We start from the raw sequence: 23682 nt of genomic DNA on the forward strand, positions 1-23682 counted from the left end.
CTGATCATCACTTGTGCTTTTAACATTCTGAATACATGAAATAAGGACAAATATTTGTGGAGACCTGACCAGAAGGTTGGTAGGTGGAAAAGTCAGATGTCCCACCACACTAGAGTAACTGAGTTCACTGTTCTTCAACAAAATCTGAAAAAAGTTCATCATTTAATGTTCTCTCTCTTTTATTCAGTTTTGAACAAATCTCTCTAAAATCCATGGTCTGGACTGATTTGTAGCAGAATCACTTGAAACTCCTTTAAACGAATATAAAGACCCGTATTTCCCCCCTGCGATACACAACTATAAAGGTGTGGAATTATTGTCTTTTATTTGTGTGTTAATTAACTGTAATTTAGCATTTATGATACAACATCCAAGCTCCACTAAGACGAGCACATACAGGACGTGGACCGGCTGAGGGTTTTCTTGATCAGATCAATATGGTCTCCACCTGAACCAGTATTACAGAAATTTACTTCTTTTTTGCTGCCAGAAGGTTCGGAGCAGATACTTTCACTTTGCCAGGCATGTTGCGTGACAGATCCGTGTCCTGTATAAATAAAGTATTTGTATTTCATTCATATGAATTTTACACCCAATGTTGATCAGATGTAAGTAAATGTAGGAGAGTCAAACCTTCACACTGCGGAACAGGTCTTTCTCTCGGGCACTGGTTTCTTTCGCATGCATGAAGCTGAACACAGCAGTTCGAGCAGCTGGCAGAGTTCAATAGTCATAATTTACATATCAAAAGAAATACTGACAACGACAACAACAACAACAAGAAAACAGTACAAATAATCATTTTTAATACCTTTTCCTTTCTTCTGTGTCCCAGGAGTCAGTTTAACTTTATGCCTGAGGGAAAAAAGAGGCTCATGATATAATAATATGCAGATAATAATTATTGATCTATTTATAGGATCTGATAAAGAGAGTAGATCTGGAAGAGGTTCAGTGAAGCAGTGATCCTGCTGTGTAATATTTACACACACAGTATTGTTCACAGTAGGTGTACGTTGTGTACAGGTGTGTGAACTCTGCACTGAAATACACTATAGAGACAAACGTTTTGGGACACCTGACTTTTCCTCTCCAGATGTTTAACAAACTGTTGCACAAAGTTGGAGACACACAATTGTGTCGGACGTCCATGGATGCTGTAGGATGAACTTTTGCCTTCACTTGAACTTAGAGACACAAACCAGTTCCGGCATGATGATCCCCCTGTGCACAACGCCAGCTCCATGAAGATCTGCTTTCCATGTGTTGGAGAGGAAGATCTCCTGCCATAGAGCTCCAACACTACTGAACACCTTTGGGATGAGTGTGAACGCTGACTGCACACCAGGAACCTCCTCACCCACGTCACTACCTGACTTCACTAACACACTTGTAGATGCAGGACTCTACACAAACACACTCCAACATCTAGTGGAACATCTTCCCAGAAGAGTGGAGCTCAATATAACAGCACATGGACAATAAATGTAGAATGAGATGTTAAAAAAAAAAGCTAATAGAACTTTTATGCTCAGGTGTCCACAAACATTTGGCCCTAAAGTGTGTATTGTAATAAAGGATAGATATGTACTTGTAACTGGAGAGAGCTGTGTAAGGTGCACACACAGGTACTGCAAAGAGTAGAACATCGTCTGGATGTGGCTGACCAGTGAGACTGTCAAGAAAATCTTCATGTTCCTAAAAAAAAAATTAAATAATAAATGAGCACAATAAAGAATTTATACCCCCGCATACCCTCAGAGTTCACTAAACGCATGGCAGACGGACCGCAGACGCACGGCAGTATTTTGTCAGTGCTTGATATTTTAGTTACTGCATTCAAGATTCGTGGTATTAAGACTGTAAAAGAATGAAAGTACACACGCCAAAACATATTCCATGGGTTTGTTTGATAAATAAACAGCATTCAGAAATATGTCAGATTTGCTCCTGTGCACCTCAAAAGAATTACATCTGATGTTAAAATGAACTGATTAATTATGATGAATATTATTATTATTATTTTAATTGATCCTTTTTTAGACTCATGGTGGATCTGTAGCCCATCACAGACACAAGGCTGGAATATAGTTTGGATGGGAAACCAGTCTTTTGGAAAACACACATATTCCAGATGATTTAGCATAGCATTGTTTATCTACTGATATTTCTCTCATGTGGACGCACACACACAGAAACTCCACACAGACACTGACCTAAGATCAAACTCAAGTTCAGGTTTCTGGAGCTGTGAAGCAGCAACATTACCCACAGAACCACTGGAACGTATGAATTACATTCAAATTATAGCCGTAATATTAAATGATCAGTCTGAGCGAAGATGTGAGAAGATTTCTACCTTTTCGTTTTTCTTTTCTAAACACAAACTAAAATAGTCTTGTTTTAAACTGTTTCGATTTCCTGGATCACAAAACATGTAGAAATGAAGAACTCGTGAAATAGTCGAGGAGTAAAATGCACACTGCAGTTTCACTTTTAAATGTGAACAAACTTTATGTACTTCATGGTCAAGTTCTGCGGTTATCCATCGGTTTTTGTTTACCTCTGCTCCAGGATTCTCCTGATCCAAATCATCACCATCCTGTAGAGAAAAAACGCTTTATCATCATTGTCTAAGATAAAACTTAACAAAAAGCTTGTAACCAACAACAATACAAACAGTCTCACAAACGTCCTGGAGAAATACACGTGATTTACACGTGATTCTGCATCTTTCTATCATTAAACATTTCCAACGTCAGCTTCACAGCATTTCAATCTTCTGGTATGGTGTGAAGGACAATACTTCTGGCCAGATGGTGTTCTATTAAACACAGTAAATCAGCTGCTCTTACCTTGTCGTCCTGTTCTGTGCTCTGCTGTCCAGCTTGGCTGTGATCAGCCCCTGGATCTTCATCTTTCTTCACCACAGCTGCTGGAGCTCTGGGTTTTTGAGCAGGTTTCTGAGATGCTCGCTTCACTGGCTCCTCTTTTCCCTTCTTTCCTTTCTTGCCCTTCTCTTCTTTATTAGAGCCTGCAGACTGCACATAAAAACTCTATATTTCAGAATCAGAATCTGGTTTATTGGCCAAGTGTGTTGACACACACAAGGAATTTGGTTCCAGCTGTTAGTGACTCTCAAAAGTACAGACATAAATAAAACTATACAAGACAAAAACAGACAAGACAAGACAAACAGTGTGAGACAGTATAGACAGTGTGGGACAGTATAGACAGCGTGAGACAGTACAGACAGCATGAGACAGAGTGAGACAGTATAGACAGCGTGGGACAGTATAGATAGTGTGGGACAGTATAGATAGCGTGGGACAGTATAGACAGCGTGAGACAGTATAGACAGCATGAGACAATATAGACAGCGTGGGACAGTACAGACAGTGTGAGACAGCAAAGACAGCGTGGGACAGTATAGACAGCGTGAGACAGCATGAGACAGTATAGACAGCGTGAAACAGTATAGACAGCGTGGGACAGCAAAGACAGCGTGGGACAGTATAGACAGCGTGGGACAGCATGGGACAGTATAGACAGCGTGAGACAGTATAGACAGCGTGAGACAGTACAGACAGCGCGAGACAGCTTGAGACAGTATCGACAGTGTGAGACAGTATAGACAGTATAGACAGCGTGGGACAGTATAGACAGCGTGAGACAGTATAGACAGCGTGAGACAGTATAGACAGCGTGAGACAGCGTGGGACAGTATAGACAGCGTGAGACATTATAGACAGCGTGAGACAGTATAGACAGTATAGACAGCATGAGACAGTATAGACAGCGTGAGACAGTATAGACAGTATAGACAGCGTGAGACAGTATAGACAGCGTGGGACAGTATAGACAGCGGTATAGACAGCGTGAGACAGTATAGACAGCGTGAGACAGTATAGACAGTGTGGGACAGCGTGAGACAGTATAGACAGTGTGAGACAGTATAGACAGTGTGGGACAGCGTGAGACAGTATAGACAGTGTGAGACAGTATAGACAGCGTGAGACAGTATAGACAGTGTGGGACAGCGTGAGACAGTATAGACAGTGTGAGACAGTATAGACAGTATAGACAGTGTGAGACAGTATAGACAGTGTGGGACAGCGTGAGACAGTATAGACAGCGTGAGACAGTATAGACAGCGTGAGACAGTATTTACAGTGTGAGACAGTATAGACAGCGTGAGACAGTATAGACAGTGTGAGACAGTATAGACAGCGTGAGACAGTATAGACAGCGTGGGACAGCGTGAGACAGTATAGACAGCGTGAGACAGTATAGACAGTATAGACAGCGTGAGACAGTATAGACAGCGTGAGACAGTATAGACAGTATAGACAGTGTGAGACAGTATAGACAGCGTGAGACAGTATAGACAGCGTGGGACAGTATAGACAGCGTGGGACAGTATAGACAGCGTGAGACAGTATATAGACAGCGTAAGACAGCATGAGACAGTATAGACAGTGTGGGACAGTATAGACAGCGTGGGACAGTATAGACAGTGGTATAGACAGCGTGAGACAGTATAGACAGCGTGAGACAGTATAGACAGCGTGAGACAGTATAGAGAGCGTGAGACAGTATAGACAGTATAGACAGCGTGAGACAGTATAGACAGCGTGGGACAGTATAGACAGCGGTATAGACAGCGTGAGACAGTATAGACAGCGTGAGACAGTATAGACAGCGTGAGACAGTATAGACAGTATAGACAGCGTGAGACAGTATAGACAGCGTGAGACAGTATAGACAGCGTGAGACAGCGTGGGACAGTATAGACAGCGTGAGACAGTATAGACAGCGTGAGACAGTATAGACAGTATAGACAGCGTGGGACAGTATAGACAGCGTGAGACAGTATATAGACAGCGTAAGACAGCGTGAGACAGTATAGACAGTGTGGGACAGTATAGACAGCGTGAGACATTATAGACAGTATAGACAGCGTGGGACAGTATAGACAGCGTGAGACAGTATATAGACAGCGTGAGACAGTATATAGACAGCGTGAGACAGCATGAGACAGTATAGACAGCGTGGGACAGTATAGACAGCGTGAGACATTATAGACAGCGTGAGACAGTATAGACAGCGTGAGACAGTATAGACAGCGTGAGACAGTATAGACAGCGGTATAGACAGCGTGAGACAGTATAGACAGCGTGAGACAGTATAGACAGCATGGGACAGTATAGACAGCGTGAGACAGTATAGACAGCGTGGGACAGTATAGACAGCATAGACAGCGTGAGACAGTATAGACAGCGTGAGACAGTATAGACAGTGTGAGACAGTATAGACAGCGTGAGACAGCGTATAGACAGTATAGACAGCGTGAGACAGTATAGACAGCGTGGGACAGTATAGACAGCGTGAGACAGCGTGGGACATTATAGACAGCGTGGGACATTATAGACAGCGTGGGACAGTATAGACAGTATAGACAGTGTGGGACAGTATAGACAGCGTGAGACAGTATATAGACAGCGTGAGACAGCATGAGACAGTATAGACAGCGTGGGACAGTATAGACAGCGTGAGACATTATAGACAGCGTGAGACAGTATAGACAGTATAGACAGCGTGAGACAGTATAGACAGCGTGAGACAGTATAGACAGTATAGACAGCGTGGGACAGTATAGACAGCGTGAGACAGTATAGACAGTATAGACAGCGTGGGACAGTATAGACAGCGTGGGACAGTATAGACAGCGGTATAGACAGCGTGAGACAGTATAGACAGCGTGAGACAGTATAGACAGCGGTATAGACAGCGTGGGACAGTATAGACAGCGTGGGACAGTATAGACAGCGGTATAGACAGCGTGAGACAGTATAGACAGCGTGGGACAGTATAGACAGCGTGGGACAGTATAGACAGTGGTATAGACAGCGTGAGACAGTATAGACAGCGTGAGACAGTATAGACAGCGTGGGACAGTATAGACAGTGGTATAGACAGCGTGAGACAGTATAGACAGCGTGACAGTATAGACAGCGTGGGACAGTATAGACAGCGTGAGACAGTATAGACAGCGTGGGACAGTATAGACAGTGGTATAGACAGCGTGAGACAGTATAGACAGCGTGAGACAGTATAGACAGCGTGGGACAGTATAGACAGTATAGACAGCGTGAGACAGTATAGACAGCGTGAGACAGTATAGACAGCGTGAGACAGCGTGGGACAGTATAGACAGCGTGAGACAGTATAGACAGCGTGAGACAGTATAGACAGTATAGACAGCGTGGGACAGTATAGACAGCGTGAGACAGTATATAGACAGCGTATAGACAGTATAGACAGCGTGAGACAGTATAGACAGCGTGGGACAGTATAGACAGTGGTATAGACAGCGTGAGACAGTATAGACAGCGTGAGACAGTATAGACAGTGAGACAGTATAGACAGCGTGAGACAGTATAGACAGCGTGAGACAGTATAGACAGCGTGGGACAGTATAGACAGTGGTATAGACAGCGTGAGACAGTATAGACAGCGTGAGACAGTATAGACAGTGTGGGTAATAAATAGGGCTCCAGATCAGTAATGTATATAAAGTGTGGGAGTGCAAATGAGACCCAAACCAAATTCACTAATGGAGGAAAAAAAAAAAAAACACTACTAACCCCAAGTAGCTTCATCATAATCTCTCTGTCCTCCTCATCCTGGTCTTTGTATTTGTCCTTGATTTTTTTCAGCTTGTTCTAAACGGAAACAAACAATACAAAACCACATTAATGTCTTTTGTAGCCCTGATATTTATTATATTTCATTGGCCTTTTGTCCAGATAGAAGATTAAAACCTTCTTCTGTCATTCTGTGAAATTTCCATTCAAGTTTTTGCTGCATGTCTCAGATTTTGTTCATACATTTTTTATTTGTTGCTTCCAAACTAAACTTGTCTGATCTCACAGAATCAGTTCATGTAAGTTCCTATTGATGAATATTCAGCTGTGGTGCAGTGTGACCTTCTGTCCTCTCTTCAGAGGCTGAGCAGCTCCTCCACTCTTAAAACTCTGGCTGGTTGCAGAAATACTACGGATCTCCTCTTTTTTCATCTCAGGTTCTTCCAGATGTTCAATGCTCCCCTGTTTTTGCTTCTTCTTCATGTCCCTGTAGACACACTAATTGAGCTTCTGGATATTTTGACACGTTACATTATAAGATATGATTTGATCTATATTGAGGTTTTTACCTTCTCTGCTTTGCAGTCATGTACTTTCTGCTGTGTGCTGGAGTGACGTCCTGTTGGAAGGAGAAATCACTTATGAAGATTTTGATGCATCTTTATATTTAATTAATTTCAGTATAATTAGTCTATCAACTGGTTTATATTACAGAAGAATTAAGCTGCTTTGAAATATACCTGTGATGAAACATCTTGTTTGAAACCAGCGTTGGTGATTCCCCTACAATGCAAAAATAAAACTTTATATTCATTTGACTTTTCCTGAGATGTTGTATGGATTAGAGACAGTGGCATTGAGTAAAAGACAGGAGGTGGAGCTGGAGGTAGCAGAGCTGAAGATGTTGAGATGTTCGTTGGGAGTGACGATGATGGACAGGATTAGAAATGAGTTTATTAGAGGGACAGCACATGTAGGACGTTTTGGAGACAAGGTGAGGGAGGTGAGATTGAGATGGTTTGGACATGTGCAGAGGAGGGACATGGGGTATATCAGTAGGAGAATGCTGAGGATGGAGACACCAGGAAGGAGGAAAAGAGGAAGACCAAAGAGGAGGTTTATGGATGTGGTGAGAGAAGACATGCAGGTAGTTGGTGTGAAAGAGGCAGAAAGAGAGGACAGGGGGGTGTGGAGACGGATGACCCGCTGTGGCGCCCCCTAATGGGAGCAGCCGAAAGAAGAAGATCATATCTGGTATTTAACTAGACAATTATAAAAGCAAACACTGACCAATGCCCAAACTACATCAAGTAGGTATTAAAAGTGGAGTATCTACAAACACATGAGTAATTAAAGGAGAAACAGTAATTAAGTAAGACAGTAGACGAACATGTGCTGCTTTAGTCCAGACATTTATTATGCTTAAGTGTCTGTATTAAAAAGATGACACACTGCACCGTCCCAGGACACCGTCCCAGGACACACTGCACCGTCCCAGGACACACTGCACCGTCCCAGGACACCGTCCCAGGACACACTGCACCGTCCCAGGACACCGTCCCAGGACACACTGCACCGTCCCAGGACACACTGCACCGTCCCAGGACACATGTCCAGTACAGTACATCACACTGACACACTGTACTGTTCGTAAGTGATTTTATTTAGAACATGAAAACATTTTACAAATAAAAAATGTATATGTTAAAAGGTTACTGTTCAGTTTTACCTGCTAGACTGAAGGTGTGTAAGCAGGATTTTGGTATCTGGAAAACTGATGTCAGTACTCTCCTCCTCACTCTCGGTCTCTTCATCAATCCCTTTTTCTCCTTTCTGTTCATTAACCTCCTCCTGCTCCTCTTCCTCTTCTTCTTCTTGATTTGGTGTCTCAATCTGGATTTCTCCTGACTGCTCCTCAGTAGCTTCGATGTTCTGTTCTGCTTGCACACTTTGTGGAATATCTTTATCTTGTGCTTCTTCTATATTATCTTCCTCTGATGCGTTTTCACCGCCGGCTTCTCCTTCATTTGCACTGTCGTCTCCTGGGAAGAAGAAAGTATGTAACGGCTTTATATATATAAAAAAATATATATATATTCCTTTAATTAGCTTCAAACCAGTCAAACTATCAAAATGAGTCACGCTCAAAATAAGAATTAGTGATTATATAAATAAAAAACATTTGTACTTTTTGGTAGTATTAATTGTCGAAATAATTCTGTAAATTAAACATTGCGTGAAAGTAAACATCAAATATATTAAGCAACACATACAAATGTTATAGAATACATTTAATTTACATAATAAAATAATAGAAATACCCAGCAGCTCCTCTCCCTCTTCTAAAAGCTCTGCCGTACTGGAGCTCATTTCTTCCACGTCGTCCTCCAGAGTTTTAACCTTCCTCTCCCCCCGGTGTCTAAACACACACTGCTCATCCACCTACAGGCACAAACACGACCTCATACAGCACATTTACTGCGAAACATTTCATCTTTTCTGAAATATCAACTCCTTATACAGTCACACAATGAGTGCTGATGGATTGTAGTTCTGGAAACTTTCTGACCCCAAGAAAAACTTCTGCAACTCTCCTGCTGTGATACTGGAAGATATCACAGTCCATTATAGCAGTTTAGGTGGATTCAGAACATTTCCAGTTACACTTTAAATCCTTTTTCTTGCCAATGGGGCACCATATATTCACTTCTTTTAAAAACTTTAATGTGGTTGCAATTGTTTGATGTTCATGAAAGCAGAGTTTATTTATACATTTTTTAAATAAAAGATAAAAGAGTTCAACATTAAAGACGAAGGTGCTAATATTAGCAAACAGCTCTGTATATAAGGAACATTATACAACAGTTACCTCTGGTCCACTAATTTTATCATTTAATAAGTGCACTGTGCAACTCTATTCAGTGACTCACAACCATCTTCATCACATGAGCAAAAATAAAGCGTATATTTGGCCATATTGTACCTGAAATATCACTTAATATTAATGTCTGAATTATTAAAACTACTTCACCCTCAAAAGCATGCAGTTGTACTGAACATCAGCACAGTTTTTGATGAACTGTGTAGAACAGAAACACAGCTGTTCAGTATTGTACTGTTACGTTTATAAAATGTAAGATGTACTTACTTTGAAGAGAAATCCAAAGCCCATAATAAGATACGAAGGGGGTAAGAAATTCTTCTTCCCTAAGAGAAAATGGGACGATAACTACAGTACAGCACAAATACACTGATGGTGGACAATGTTGAGATGCTTTATTCTGTAGCATAGTCCAAAAGAAGAGTTTAAAAAAAAACATGCTGAACTATTCATAAAGACGTCACAGGTGTGTGTGTGTGTGTGTGTGTGTGTGTGTGTGTGCGTGTGCACGATTCCATGTAATATGGGCACATACCATGTACATTAACACAAAAGCATCTTACTGACAATACTAAAGGAAATACTAATTGACTGCAGAAAAATCTTCCACAAAAGCGCTGAGTGGACGGAAAAGACATCACCAGTTATAACCTGGTTATCTGCTCGCTATGACTTTTACCTCTAATCATGAAGCTTCCTGTTGTTAAGTACTCTCCTGTTGGTGCAGTTTTGGACACCTGCAGAATGCACCACAAGAACAATACAATCAGACCAAAGTTCAATAAGTTTCTATACAGTTCTGCATTAGCATTAAAAGCCTGGTGCCCACCTGGTGATGATGAACCCACCAAGCACTGGTGATCACTTTGGCATCCCAAGCAGCACTGTAGCACACAGCCATTGTTCCGGCCTCAGTAAGTGTGCGTGGTGGAACAGGATCACCTTCAAATAAAAACCATTACTCTGAGTAATGTTCTGCTGGAAACCTGGGGACTGGCACTCGTGTGGATGCTACTTTTACACAAACTGGTATAATGTTCTAACTGTGGAACGCTGCTTTCCATCAGATATATTAGTAGTGAAGTCTTTGAAAAAGTTCGGTCCACAGAACAATTTCTCAAAAGGTCTGTGGGTCATCATGGGTTAATTTTAGTAAATGGGTGATATTCCCCATGGAGGTCATTCTTGCCCAGACCTTTTCTAATGAATGCTGAGCGTAACTGAGGTGAGTGAGGGATGCAGGTCCTAAGATGTTTGTCTGGGCTCATTTATTACTTGGCTGAATAGAAGTTCTGCTCTCAGAGGAAAATTGTTGGTCTTCTAATGATTTCCACTTTCTCTCTCATCTCAGAGCTTTCAGTGTGGTTCAGGTGATGTTTAGATTGAACAGAGCTGAAAGTGTAAAGTCTCAAAGAAAAGAATCTACAATTAGATTTAGGGATTGTTTAGGATACAATTTCTTTTTTCCCACAATGCATTTCTTCTTGAATAATTTCTCTCCTTCAAGTATTAAGATCAGATTTCACCATTTTATTTTATTTTAATCAAAAGATCTTTGTCTTGTATGAAATTTAGTCTGAATATCAAATGACAAAAAACAGATTCAGAAAGAAGACAAAGACTTTTTACATCACTGCAAATTACTGTGTCAAATTCAACATGAAGCTCAAAGCAACCGACTCTAAATGAGAAGAAGAAATCCTTGTACCAGATGGATTTTTGATGACGGAGCTTGTGGCTCCATGAAGATCAGCATGGATGTAGATGTCCCCTGGGAAAAGATATTTTTTTTTACTGTAAGTGGAGGAAAATAAAAAGGGCTACAATATCGAATGTAAATTCTTCTACCTGGTCGCAGGTAACGTTTAACGATCATCTCATTCTGCTGCTGGTCTCGTCCAGCGATGATGAGGTAGTTCTCTGAGCTGATGAACCACAAGAACTTTTCAAACCTGAAGAAAAACAAAGTCAACAGATTTTTGGAATGTGATATGAAATGTACCTCTAAAGCTCATAAATACTTTTGGCTCACCAAAAAACTTTTCTTGCTTTTTGAATTGTCGTCACCGTCTGGACCTCCTTCAGGGTTTTCTTGGTTTTTTTCTCAGCAGACTTGAAGGCCTTGAGCAAATAAACATCCCACAGTTATCCAGATTCTCCCCCACACACACACACAGATCAAATACTTTAATATTTCATTTTCATGTACTGATTATCATCACTTTTTTACCTTCTCTGCTGCCTCTACTGTTTTCTGCTGCTTTTTGGCAGCGTTCCGTTTGTGGTCATAATACCTGAGGGTTTCATTTATTCATTATTAATATACAGATTTACTGACATCTCATTTTTATCAGATTTATCCCTAAATTGTTCTTATAAGCATTTAGACAAAAAAACCTTCATATAATATTATAACATTTCACTCATAACTAATATAAATCAGGACCAATCGCTCTGATAAACAAATAACCAATCGAGCATTTACACTCAGTTACAGCTGAATGATTAAATCTCAATAATATCAGCATGACTCTTATTTCATTTATTTCTCTCTTATAGGATCCATCATGTAACTAAAACAACATCAACACAACTAGAGCTCACGCTTCGCTAAAGGAAATATATTATAGTTAAAAACAAACAAAAAAAACAAATCTGAAATCATAATCAAACATGATGAATGTTCCTGTAGTGATTTATAATCGTGTTTCTGATCAGGTTTACTCACTTCTTTGAGTTGGCATAAGCAGATAATCCCAGATCCACATCCACTAGTATGGGTTTATCCTTCTGGATCTTTCCTTTCTGTCCTTTATCTTTATTTTTCTTCCTCTTGGGCTGCTCAGAAGCTTCTTTATTATTTTCTAAACCGTTGTCCTCTTCCTCTCCTTCCTCTGGGCCAATATATGGATTCCTATAAAATGAAGGTTTTTCATTTAAATTCTGAAATTAAAAATCAGGAGCATGTTTAATCATTCTGAAAGTTCATCTCTGGCTGAAGAAAAAGAAGAAGAAGAAGATGATGATCTCTGGCTGAAGAAGAACAACAACTCTGGCTGAATAATAATAATGCGAAGAAGATGATCTTTGGCTGAATAAGAAGAAGAAGAGGGAAGAAGAAGAAGAAAAAGAAGAAGAAGATGAAGAAGAAGATCTCTGGCTGAATAAAGGACTTCACATGTTAATGTTCAGGGACAGAAGTAACAGGAACATACTTCAGTAGCATAGTGATGTGGTTGGTTTGTAGTTTTAGCTCTTTAATGGCACATGCCACAGGATCTCCTGCTGCTTGAGCTTCTTTAACAATTAGGCTGATCTCCGCCCAGTCCACCTGATTAGCCAGAGCGCTGCAGACCACCTGAATCGCTCGCTCTACAATGGGGAGATTCATTTCCAACAACTCGCCCTTTAAACGGTCCACCTCCTGCAGAACAGTGATACGCATTGCATTTAGTAACGTTTCTGTTCCCTGCAGCAGCAGTAGAATCAGTTTCAGCACTGAATAACTACATATTAATAACAGTATAAACCCCTGAACCTGAATATCAAAAGCCCTCCTGCAGTATAACGTTCTTTATTCTCTCAAAACCAAAATCCTCCAAGATTCCAAAACCTACACAACACAGTAAATCCAAAAAAGAATCCACAAACGTATTTTAACAAAAAAGAGCAGTCAAAACATACACTGTCTGGCCAAAAGTATTGGGACACCTGACACACAGATGTGTTTCTTCCCCAAACTGTTCAAACAAAGTGAAAGTAACATGAAATAGAAATCTTCACAAACACACTCCTACATCTAGTGGAACAACATCTGAGAACAGTGGAGTTTATTAGAACAGCAAATGAGATGTTAAAAAGCACAGAGAGATCTTCTGCTCAGGTGTCCACAAACTTCATCCTTTTTTTCCCCCACAAACATTTATGTAAATAATGATACACATCTGCAGCCATAAAGAAAACATTACAATTATTCATATCCATGAAGTTCATAATAAATCATAGTTTTTTAGTTGACAGACTCATATTTAACTTTATGTTGTATCAGATGTTTTTGTTTTTTATTTTTGCTCCATATATTTTCTTCTTATTTGGTCACTTCTAATGACCCGCTTTTCCCTCTGCCTCACATCAGTTCTGAGATGCCTGGGAGAAGGTCAGTCAGTCTGCCACTGTCCTCAGGCAAAGCTCTTTATCTTCAACTGCCCAGTGGTGTAAACAGGATCAGGGTAAATGTATAAGTCACTACAGATAAGGAAGTCTGTCAAAAGTCTCTCGTTTAAAACAAATGTAAATGCAAAGCTCCAAATCATCAACGTTACTGTGTGACCTGAGAACATCATCCTGCTCACAGTGTGCAGCCTGCAGAATCACCGCAGCTGTGGAGAAAAGATACTGTGAGCAAATAAAGATTACGGTTTTAATACTCCACCTGAGCCTGGTGAAGAGCCTCCAACCTTTGTTCATGATCCTTTCTTACATTCTCCAGCTTTTTCAGGGCTTGTTTCTCCTGCTGAAGTGCTTTCATGTCAATCTTCTGACTCTCCATCTTGGAGAAAAACTCATCGATAGCCTGAGAAATAAAAAAAAGATGAATAATAAATAAACTACAATTATTATCATTATTTAATCGAAATCAGTTATAAAATGAACCACAAACCTTGTCAAAAGACTCAAACTCAACATATGAGCTCTTTAAGTGTTGGGAAAAGAAAAATGGGTGAAATTCTTCGTACCTGTCAAACCAAAGACGGCGTGATGAGGAAATCACGTTCTGCACTTTAAGAGAAAGACTAATAATAGAAAGAAGTGATCTTACGTGAGTAACTCGTCATGGGGTTTGTCTGGAGTCATGCTTGGCTTTTTTTCCGTTTTCTGAATGATGAAACCCTTTTATAGAAAATCAGAGCAACACAATAAACAACTGCAAAAAACTTCGACATTCAAATCCAAATTCAATATCAAATCCAACCTTTCCATCAAAGTTTGCTGCTTTCTCCATGTACGTCTCTGCCATCTGCAAGGCCTCCAGAAGTTTTGGCCCAGCTGTTGGGGGTTCATAATACAGAACACCACAGTTATTAACTTCTCAAATGAAGTAATAAAAGTATTTTATATACACTATAGACACTTTAGTTATTGGGAAACACACTACAGGGTAAAAAGTTCGTGGACACCTGACCATAAGATTGCTCTGTGCTTACTAACATCTCATTCCACATTTTCTCTATTTGCTGTTATAATGAGTTCCACTCTTCAGGGAAGATTTTGTGGAGGTTTGTGGAGATTCATGCAGCTACAAGGGTGTTCGTGAAGTCAGATAGTGATGAAGGTGAGGAGGTTCCTGGGGTGCAATCTATATAGCAGTCTGTTTTATAGTTCTATAGCAGGAGATCTTCCACTCCAACCCATGGAAAGCAGATCTTCATGGAGCTGGCTTTGTGCACATGAGCATTGTCATGCTGGAACAGGTTTGGATCTCCTAGTTCAAGCGTCTGACACAATTGTGTCCAATTTTGTGTAACAGTTTGGAGAAGAAGCACATCTGTGAGGGAAAGTCGGGTGTCCCAATAGTTTTGGCCAAACAGTGTATAAGGAGAACAAACCTTCTGACATGTTAAAGTGACTGTCCATTTTTAAAAGACCAGGAAGACCGACTTCTATAAGGCAGTGTTCGATCAGAGTGCCTCCATAAGCTGCGTGAAAAAAGTAAAGTCGGTCAAAAAAGTGACATTTTTAGAAGCAGCGTTGTTGAAAATATGCTGCATAACAGCGACACTTACAGAAGTGTGGATTTAGAATCCGTTTTATTTGCTCTCCACTCTGAGCTTTGGATAAAATATCTGTAAGCCTGCAAAAAAAAGCAAACATTAAACACAAACATTACACGAAAATCTCTGAAGATTCAGTGCATAAAATAACACGTGTGTACAGAAAGAATTCAGTGAAAAGCAATAAGAGGTGAAATAAAACCTTCACATTCTCTAGTTTTTGGATTTAATATAATATCAGTGTAGGAGATGGAGAGCAGAGGGTTAAAACATCTCCATCTTCTCAACTGTTTTCTTTTACTTCACACACGTCCTGAGACGATACATTTCCTGTGTGACGTGAATCCGGTATCTACTTCGTTTTCTTAATAGAAATGTTTAAAACAGAAGCTTAGTTATAATAAAAATAACCCAAAATAAGAGCCTGATTTATTTCAGTGCCAGGAGAAGAAATCACACACACTTGTCCGTTCTTAGAAACTGTAACATTGCATTTCTAACTCTAAACTCTCAGTTCTAGTGATTCATAGCCAACATAAATCTGTCTGGAGATGATTGTAGTGAAGAAGCACTTAGACGCTCTGTTCCAGTTCAGTCTGATTAGAGACCAGACTCTCTCTTACCTCTCCAGGCTGATGAGGGCTTCAGAAGGTCGAGCATTCTCTATGGGGTATCGTTCTCTCACTGCGATTTTCACATCCTCTGCCTCGGCGGTACGGAAGCGCAGCAGGTTCAGTATAGTAAACTCATGATCGGTCAGGATTATGTTCCCCTGCCAATGCAAACCACACACATGAAATGAGACCTTCTTCTGTGAACACACACCAAGTTTGTGGACACCTGAGGATAAGACTGGTGTGTGCTTTTTGAACATCCTGTTCTACATTTAATCCCATTTACTGTTATAATGAGCTCCACACTTCTGGGAAGATGTTCCACTGATATTGCACTTCATTCAGCTACATGAGTGTTAGTAAAGTCAGGTACTGGTGTAGGTGAAGAACCACAATTAGCTTGAACAGTCTAGTGTCCCAATACTTTTGACCAACACGCGCATACGCACGTTTGTAGACATGTTTACGAGTGTAACGGAAAACAAAACGCACACTTCAGAACATACCTCGGTTTTAAGTCACGATTCGGTACAATCAGTTACATTTTAATAAAATTCAATAAATGGAAAAATTTAATTAAATATTTTATATTTGTTAGAATTCAATTTATTTCATCAGACTTTAAAAAATGTCTTCATTCCTTCAATCCTTCATTCATTCCCTCCCTCCACGTGTGGAAGTGTCCGGATTTTCTCCTTTTAAAAGAACATTTTTTATTTTATTTACTTTATTCAATTTACACTACAAATAATTATTGTAAAAAAGAGTTAAATTGAATTTGAATTTAATTGAATTTGTCATGTTTTCATGCATTATTTAATCGTGTGTTGGTTAAATAAAGAGTATAATGATGATGATTGGACACCAGTACCAGCTGATACTTTTGCCTTCTTTAAAACTCAGACAGAAATTCACTTACTCTGTCGTACAACTCGACTATAAGGTGGTACGCAGCTTCTCCAGAGCCGAACTGAAGGTCCACAATCCGGTCCACACCGAGCTGTTTTATGTGTACCAGTCTCCTGGACTTCAGGTGTTTTCTGCACTTAAGCAACAATGTAAAAGGAAATACTCAGAAATCATCAAACATTACAACTATTTCACCTCAAAGATCACACACCAGAACACAACATACTTTCATAGCAAACCCAGAGGGCATGAGGTTTTTGGGCCACTCGAAGTCTGTGGAGTGAATCCGTATGCCAGACTCGACCAGCAGGACGGCTTTACTGTCCGGCCTGGAGAACAAAAAACACAATTTCAATCATCTCATGTGCAGTTACTTAAATCAGCATTCATATTCTTTTAGAGATACTAAACTTACTTCCGGCTTCTCCCATTAGGGGGCGCCACAGCAGATCATCCGTATTTGTGATCTGCATGTTTGATTCGGCTCATGTTTTTACGCTGGATGCCCTTCCTAACGCAACCCTCCCCATTTATCCGGGCTTGGGACCGGCACTGAGAGTGACCTGGCTTGTGCAACACTAATAGCTGGGGTCGGTTCCCTGACCGGGGATTGAACCCAGACCACAGCGGTGAGAGCGCGGCATCCTGAACATTAGACCACCAGGGAACCCCCATTCTTTTAGAGATAATTGACATAATTCTGTCCACATGCTGAATCTCGTGCACGCACACACACACACACACACACACACACACACACGCACACACACACACACACGCACACACACACACACACACTGCTCTCTGACTGGAGAGAAATTTGCATGGAATAAAGAGCATGTGATCAGATCATTAATCATCATTATGTTTCCGCTGCCATTCTTCCAGTCAGAACAGATGCAGGGAGGAACTTTTCATTTCTTATCTTCTGTAGTCATGAAGATGCGTTTCAGAAGGCAAATTATTACAGCTGATATCAGTCAAGATTTCAGTCCAAATTGATCCTATTCTAAACAATTAATGCATCAAGAGAGGATCAGAAGAGTCTGAGGCAATGCTGCGGTGATGCACAGAGCCTCAACGTGCATCTGAGGTTGCTTCAGTGGCTCAGGCTTTGGCCCAGCAGTATTTAGTGGCTATAAAATAAAGTCAGATGAATGTAGTAAATAAGAAGGTCCTCTTATCCTGGAGATGTGCTGGAGATGTGCTGGAGAACACTATACAGTGTTCGACTTTATGTTCCTCAATAGAAGCTCTCAAACACACGCTCAATACAATTCATAAACATCCATGTCTATAGAAACAACCAAACCATGTTTTTTATATGTTGTGCTGTGTGATGGAGCTCTGTGTTGTGTTGTGTGGTGGAGCTCTGTGTTGTGTGGTGTGGTGGAGCTCTGTGTTGTGTGGTGTGGTGGAGCTCTGTGTTGTGTGGTGTGATGGAGCTCTGTGTTGTGTTGTGTGGTGGAGCTCTGTGTTGTGTGGTGTGGTGGAGCTCTGTGTTGTGTGGTGTGGTGGAGCTCTGTGTTGTGTGGTGTGGTGGAGCTCTGTGTTGTGTGGTGTGGTGGAGCTCTGTTGTGTGGTGTAGCTCTGTGTTGTGTGGTGTGGTGGAGCTCTGTGTTGTGGTGTGGTGGAGCTCTGTGTTGTGTGGTGGTGGAGCTCTGTGTTGTGTGGTGTGGTGGAGCTCTGTGTTGTGTGTGTGGTGGAGCTCTGTGTTGTGTGTGTGGTGGAGCCTGTGTTGTGTTGTGTGGTGGTGGAGCTCTGTTGTGTGGTGTGGTGGAGCTCTGTGTTGTGTGGTGTGGTGGAGCTCTGTGTGTGTGTGGTGAGCTCTGTGTTGTGTGGTGTGGTGGAGCTCTGTGTTGTGTGGTGTGGTGGAGCTCTGTGTTGTGTGGTGTGGTGGAGCTCTGTGTTGTGTGGTGTGGTGGAGCTCTGTGTTGTGTTGTGTGGTGGAGCTCTGTGTTGTGTGGTGTGGTGGAGCTCTGTGTTGTGTGGTGTGGTGAGCTCTGTGTTGTGTGGTGTGGTGAAGCTCTGTGTTGTGTGGTGAGCTCTGTGTTGTGTGTGGTGGAGCTCTGTGTTGTGTTGTGGTGGAGCTCTGTGTTGTGTGGTGTGGTGGAGCTCTGTGTTGTGTGGTGTGGTGGAGCTCTGTGTTGTGTGGTGTGGTGGAGCTCTGTGTTGTGTGTGTGTGGAGCCTGTGTTGTGTTGTGTTGTGTTGTGGTGGAGCTCTGTGTTGTGTGGTGGAGCTCTGTGTTGTGTGTGTGGTGGAGCTCTGTGTTGTGTGGTGTGGTGGAGCTCTGTGTTGTGTGTGGTGTGGTGGAGCTCTGTGTTGTGTCGTGTGGTGGAGCTCTGTGTTGTGTCGTGTGGTGGAGCTCTGTGTTGTGTCGTGTGGTGGAGCTCTGTGTTGTGTGATGTGGTGGAGCTCTGTGTTGTGTGTGGTGGAGCTCTGTGTTGTGTGTGTGGTGGAGCTCTGTGTTGTGTGGTGTGGTGGAGCTCTGTGTTGTGTGTGGTGGAGCTCTGTGTTGTGTGGTGTGGTGGAGCTCTGTGTTGTGTGGTGTGGTGGAGCTCTGTGTTGTGTGGTGTGGTGGAGCTCTGTGTTGTGTGGTGTGGTGGAGCTCTGTGTGTGTGGTGTGGTGGAGCTCTGTGTTGTGTGGTGTGGTGGAGCTCTGTGTTGTGTGTGGTGGAGCTCTGTGTTGTGTGGTGTGGTGGAGCTCTGTGTTGTGTTGTGTTGTGTTGTGTGGTGTGGTGGAGCTCTGTGTTGTGTGGTGTGGTGGAGCTCTGTGTTGTGTGGTGTGGTGGAGCTCTGTGTTGTGTGTGGTGGAGCTCTGTGTTGTGTGGTGTGGTGGAGCTCTGTGTTGTGTGGTGGAGCTCTGTGTTGTGTTGTGTGGTGGAGCTCTGTGTTGTGTGGTGTGGTGGAGCTCTGTGTTGTGTGGTGTGGTGGAGCTCTGTGTTGTGTGGTGTGGTGGAGCTCTGTGTTGTGTGGTGTGTGGTGGAGCTCTGTGTTGTGTGGTGTGGTGGAGCTCTGTGTTGTGTGGTGAGCTCTGTGTGTGTGTGGTGGAGCTCTGTGTTGTGTGTGGTGAAGCTCTGTGTTGTGTGGTGTGGTGGAGCTCTGTGTTGTGTGGTGTGGTGGAGCTCTGTGTTGTGTGGTGGAGCTCTGTGTTGTGTCGTGTGGTGGAGCTCTGTGTTGTGCCGTGTGGTGGAGCTCTGTGTTGTGCGGTGTGGTGGAGCTCTGTGTTGTGTCGTGTGGTGGAGCTCTGTGTTGTGTGGTGTGGTGGAGCTCTGTGTTGTGTGTGGTGGAGCTCTGTGTTGTGTGTGTGGTGGAGCTCTGTGTTGTGTGGTGTGGTGGAGCTCTGTGTTGTGGTGTGGTGGAGCTCTGTGTTGTGTGTGTGGTGGAGCTCTGTGTTGTGTGTGTGGTGGAGCTCTGTGTTGTGTGGTGGAGCTCTGTGTTGTGTTGTGTGGTGGAGCTCTGTGTTGTGTTGTGTGGTGGAGCTCTGTGTTGTGTGGTGGAGCTCTGTGTTGTGTTGTGTGGTGGAGCTCTGTGTTGTGTTGTGTGGTGGAGCTCTGTGTTGTGTTGTGTGGTGGAGCTCTGTGTTGTGTTGTGGTGGAGCTCTGTGTTGTGTGTGTGGTGGAGCTCTGTGTTGTGTGTGTGGTGGAGCTCTGTGTTGTGTGTGGTGGAGCTCTGTGTTGTGTGGTGGAGCTCTGTGTTGTGTCGTGTGGTGGAGCTCTAGGGTTCTGGAGGAACGTTGTCTCATGTCACTGTGATCTGTGTCTGCTATATAGCTTTGTGTTGTGTCGTGTGGTGGAGCTCTGTGTTGTGTGTGTGTGGTGAGCTCTGTGTTGTGTGTGGTGGAGCTCTGTGTTGTGTGGTGGAGCTCTGTGTTGTGTGTGTGGTGGAGCTCTGTGTTGTGGTGTGATGGAGCTCTGTGTTGTGTGTGTGTGGTGGAGCTCTGTGTTGTGTGGTGTGGTGGAGCTCTGTGTTGTGTGGTGGAGCTCTGTGTTGTGTCGTGTGGTGGAGCTCTAGGGTTCTGGAGGAACGTTGTCTCATGTCACTGTGATCTGTGTCTGCTATATATAGCTTTGTGTTGTGTCGTGTGGTGGAGCTCTGTGTTGTGTGGTGTGATGGAGCTCTGTGTTGTGTTGTGTGGTGGAGCTCTGTGTTGTGTGGTGGAGCTCTGTGTTGTGTGGTGTGATGGAGCTCTGTGTTGTGTGGTGTGGTGGAGCTCTGTGTTGTGTGGTGTGGTGGAGCTCTGTGTTGTGTGGTGGAGCTCTGTGTTGTGTGGTGGAGCTCTGTGTTGTGTCGTGTGGTGGAGCTCTAGGGTTCTGGAGGAACGTTGTCTCATGTCACTGTGATCTGTGTCTGCTATATATAGTTGAAATGAAAATAAAGGTTTCTTGACTCCTGATTTAAACAAACATTTGAGTTTGTTGAGGAAACAGTGCAGTGATGGAGAGGGTTGTGGTTCTTACCTCTGCAGGCGGATGAGGTAGGTCTTACTGTCAATGTCATAGACATTATACACTCGCATCCCCACATACCTATATTACAGAAACAAAGAGTTTTAGACAAAAACACACTCAAATACAGATCATTATCTGCTACTGGACCAAAATTCTTCTACACACACAAACCGCATGTAACTACAGCATTACAGCTTCAGGAGTGTGACACTTATTAACGTGTAATATTAGTGTTAAACACAATGACGTCATCACTGCTCTCTGTACAGCGTGTTAGAGAATTCCTCCAGGTGAACACGTGTTAGCAGTTAGCTAGCTTTATTAGTGCGCAATGTGTGTGTCAGAGTTGTATTCCTTACTTGTGATTAAGTTCAGAGATCACTGCTCTGATGTCCACGGTATTAAACCTGCTTTTCATCTTCTCACACACTTACACACTCCACAACACACCCGCATCAGTCACATTTGCGCATGCGCCACCACCTACGGAAGCCTGAATGTTTTTCAAGCGCAAGAGTTCGAATTTTATTTTTATTTATTTTTTTGACAAACAAGAATTGAAAAATAAATAATCACAATACAGATACAAAACATGACAGAGAGACTACAAAAACATAGAAAAGTATAACATTTTTATTGTAACACATTAGAGGTTTCTTACAACAGATTAAAAAAAGAATGTGTTTTTGGGGCCTTTGAATTGACAAGTTCTCCTCGGGGGTGTCCAGTCCTGGAAGCACCAATCACACCACGTCAACACGACACCACGACCAATCACGACACTGATGAGGGAAGTCCCTCCTTCACATCTTCACAACACACCTCTATATACACCTCTGCTGATGGCCCCTGCCTCATTCTCCTTCTCTTCCCTGAGAAGATCTGTTTTTTTTAGGAATCCATCCTCAGCAGATAAGGGTGACCGCTAAACTGTTCACGGGTGAGCCGTGGAGATACGTCTCCGAGCACGGCTGCTTCTTTTTGAGGGAGATATTCACTGTTGAGGTGAACATTTTTCTTCTGCTGTTCCTTTTTCACCTCACGTTAAGTGGGAAAGGAAGGAATCGCTACAAGACCCGAGTTCAAAAGGCACATTGTGGTGATCGCATTTATCTCCTGGTGTTGCATCTCAGCTGATTCCAGCGTGTGAGGCAGAAATGCGGCGTTTTTTTGGGACAAACCTTTCTCAAATAGAGTACCTGTTAAGGGTTTCTCCAGACTGGTGGTGCTCATCTCAACCTGCTCCCTACTCTCACCACTAATCACAATATCATCCGCAAACATCAGAGTTCATGGAGACTCCTGTCTGACCTCGTCCTTCAACCTGTATATCACCACTGCAAACAGGAAAGGGCTCAGAGCCGATCCTTGATGCAGTCCAACCTCCACCATTCCAACATTCTCAAAGCAAAAAATGCGTCTGTGGTGCTCTTCCTCGGCATGAAACCATACTGCTGCTCACAGATGGTCACCTCTTCTCTCAGCCTGGCTTCCACTACTCTTTCCCCTGTAGTTACTGCAGGTCTGCACATCTCCCTTATTCTTAAAGATCGGTACCAGCACACTCCTTCTCCATTCCTCAGGCATCTTCTTACCTTACAGAATCTTGTTGAACAATCTGGTTGAAAACTCCACTTCCTGCTTCACCATCTCCACATCATCCAACCTTCTCTCTCTCTCTCTCTCATTTTCCTTATTCATCAGCTGCTCAAAATACTCCCTCCATCTTCTCAACACACTCTCCTCACTAGTCAACACATTTCTATCTCCATCCTTTATTGCTCCAACTTGCAGCACATCCTTCCCAGCTCGGTTCCTCTGCCTGGCCAATCGCTACAAATCCTTTTCTCCTTCCTCAGTGTCCAACTTCTCCTACAGCTCCTCATATGCCTTTTCATTGGCTTTCACCACATCCCTCTTCACCTGCTGCTGCATCTCCTTGTTCTCCTGCCTACTTTTCTCATCACTCTGTCGACCTCAATTCTGTTTCTCCAACCTCTTTCTCCTTCTGCTCTCCTGCACTTCCTCATTCCACCACCACGTCTCTTTGTCTTCCTTTCTATTTCCAGATGTTGCACCAAGAACCATTCTAGCTTTCTCCCTGATCACTTCTGCAGTAGTTTCACAATCATCCAGCAACTCTTCACCACCACCGAGCTCCTGTCTGACCTCTTCCCTGAACCTCACACTACACTCTTCATCCTTCAGTTTCCACCATCTTATTCTTCTTTTAGTCCTCACTCTCCTCCTCTTCTTCTTCACCTCCAAAACCATCCTACAGACCACCATCCGATGCTGTCTAGCTACACTGTCCCCCCCCAACACCTTACAGTCTCCAATCTCCTTCAGGTTGCATCTCCTACATAGAACATAGTCCAATACGAAGCTATTATACTGGGTTATCTTTG

At 42.6% G+C, this 23682-nt stretch overlaps 2 protein-coding genes across 3 annotated transcripts in view; one reads left to right on the forward strand and one right to left on the reverse strand.

Annotated features, from left to right (window-relative positions):
- Nucleotides 1–23682, forward strand: part of klhdc2 (kelch domain containing 2) — a 31510-nt gene that overhangs the window by 6910 nt on the left and 918 nt on the right. The window contains exon 15 of one of the 2 annotated variants that reach the window (XM_046856593.1): nt 9995–10051. The exons of the other annotated variant lie outside the window; for it this stretch is intronic. The gene's annotated coding sequence lies outside the window, so the exon portion shown is untranslated. Of the gene's footprint in view, nt 1–9994; nt 10052–23682 lie in introns of those variants that run through there. 2 annotated transcript variants of the gene reach the window in all.
- Nucleotides 162–21762, reverse strand: LOC124390580 (nuclear export mediator factor NEMF-like). The gene is made up of 32 exons (XM_046856589.1): nt 21634–21762; nt 21284–21352; nt 17049–17151; nt 16833–16958; nt 15923–16071; nt 15312–15379; nt 15135–15224; nt 14501–14574; nt 14348–14418; nt 14189–14264; nt 13961–14101; nt 12744–12952; nt 12257–12442; nt 11759–11822; nt 11561–11649; nt 11377–11480; nt 11237–11299; nt 10358–10470; nt 10208–10265; nt 9796–9854; nt 8969–9089; nt 8377–8689; nt 7388–7430; nt 7217–7266; nt 6990–7134; nt 6648–6725; nt 2856–3041; nt 2564–2602; nt 1592–1698; nt 812–855; nt 634–713; nt 162–547 (listed from the first exon to the last, which is right to left on the reverse strand). The coding sequence occupies exons 1-32, from the start codon at nt 21690–21692 to the stop codon at nt 470–472; spliced, it is 3255 nt and encodes a 1084-aa protein (XP_046712545.1). The 5' UTR covers nt 21693–21762; the 3' UTR covers nt 162–469.

This window comes from Silurus meridionalis, chromosome 8 (genome assembly GCF_014805685.1).
Source record: "Silurus meridionalis isolate SWU-2019-XX chromosome 8, ASM1480568v1, whole genome shotgun sequence".
Taxonomy (NCBI): Eukaryota; Metazoa; Chordata; class Actinopteri; order Siluriformes; family Siluridae; genus Silurus; species Silurus meridionalis.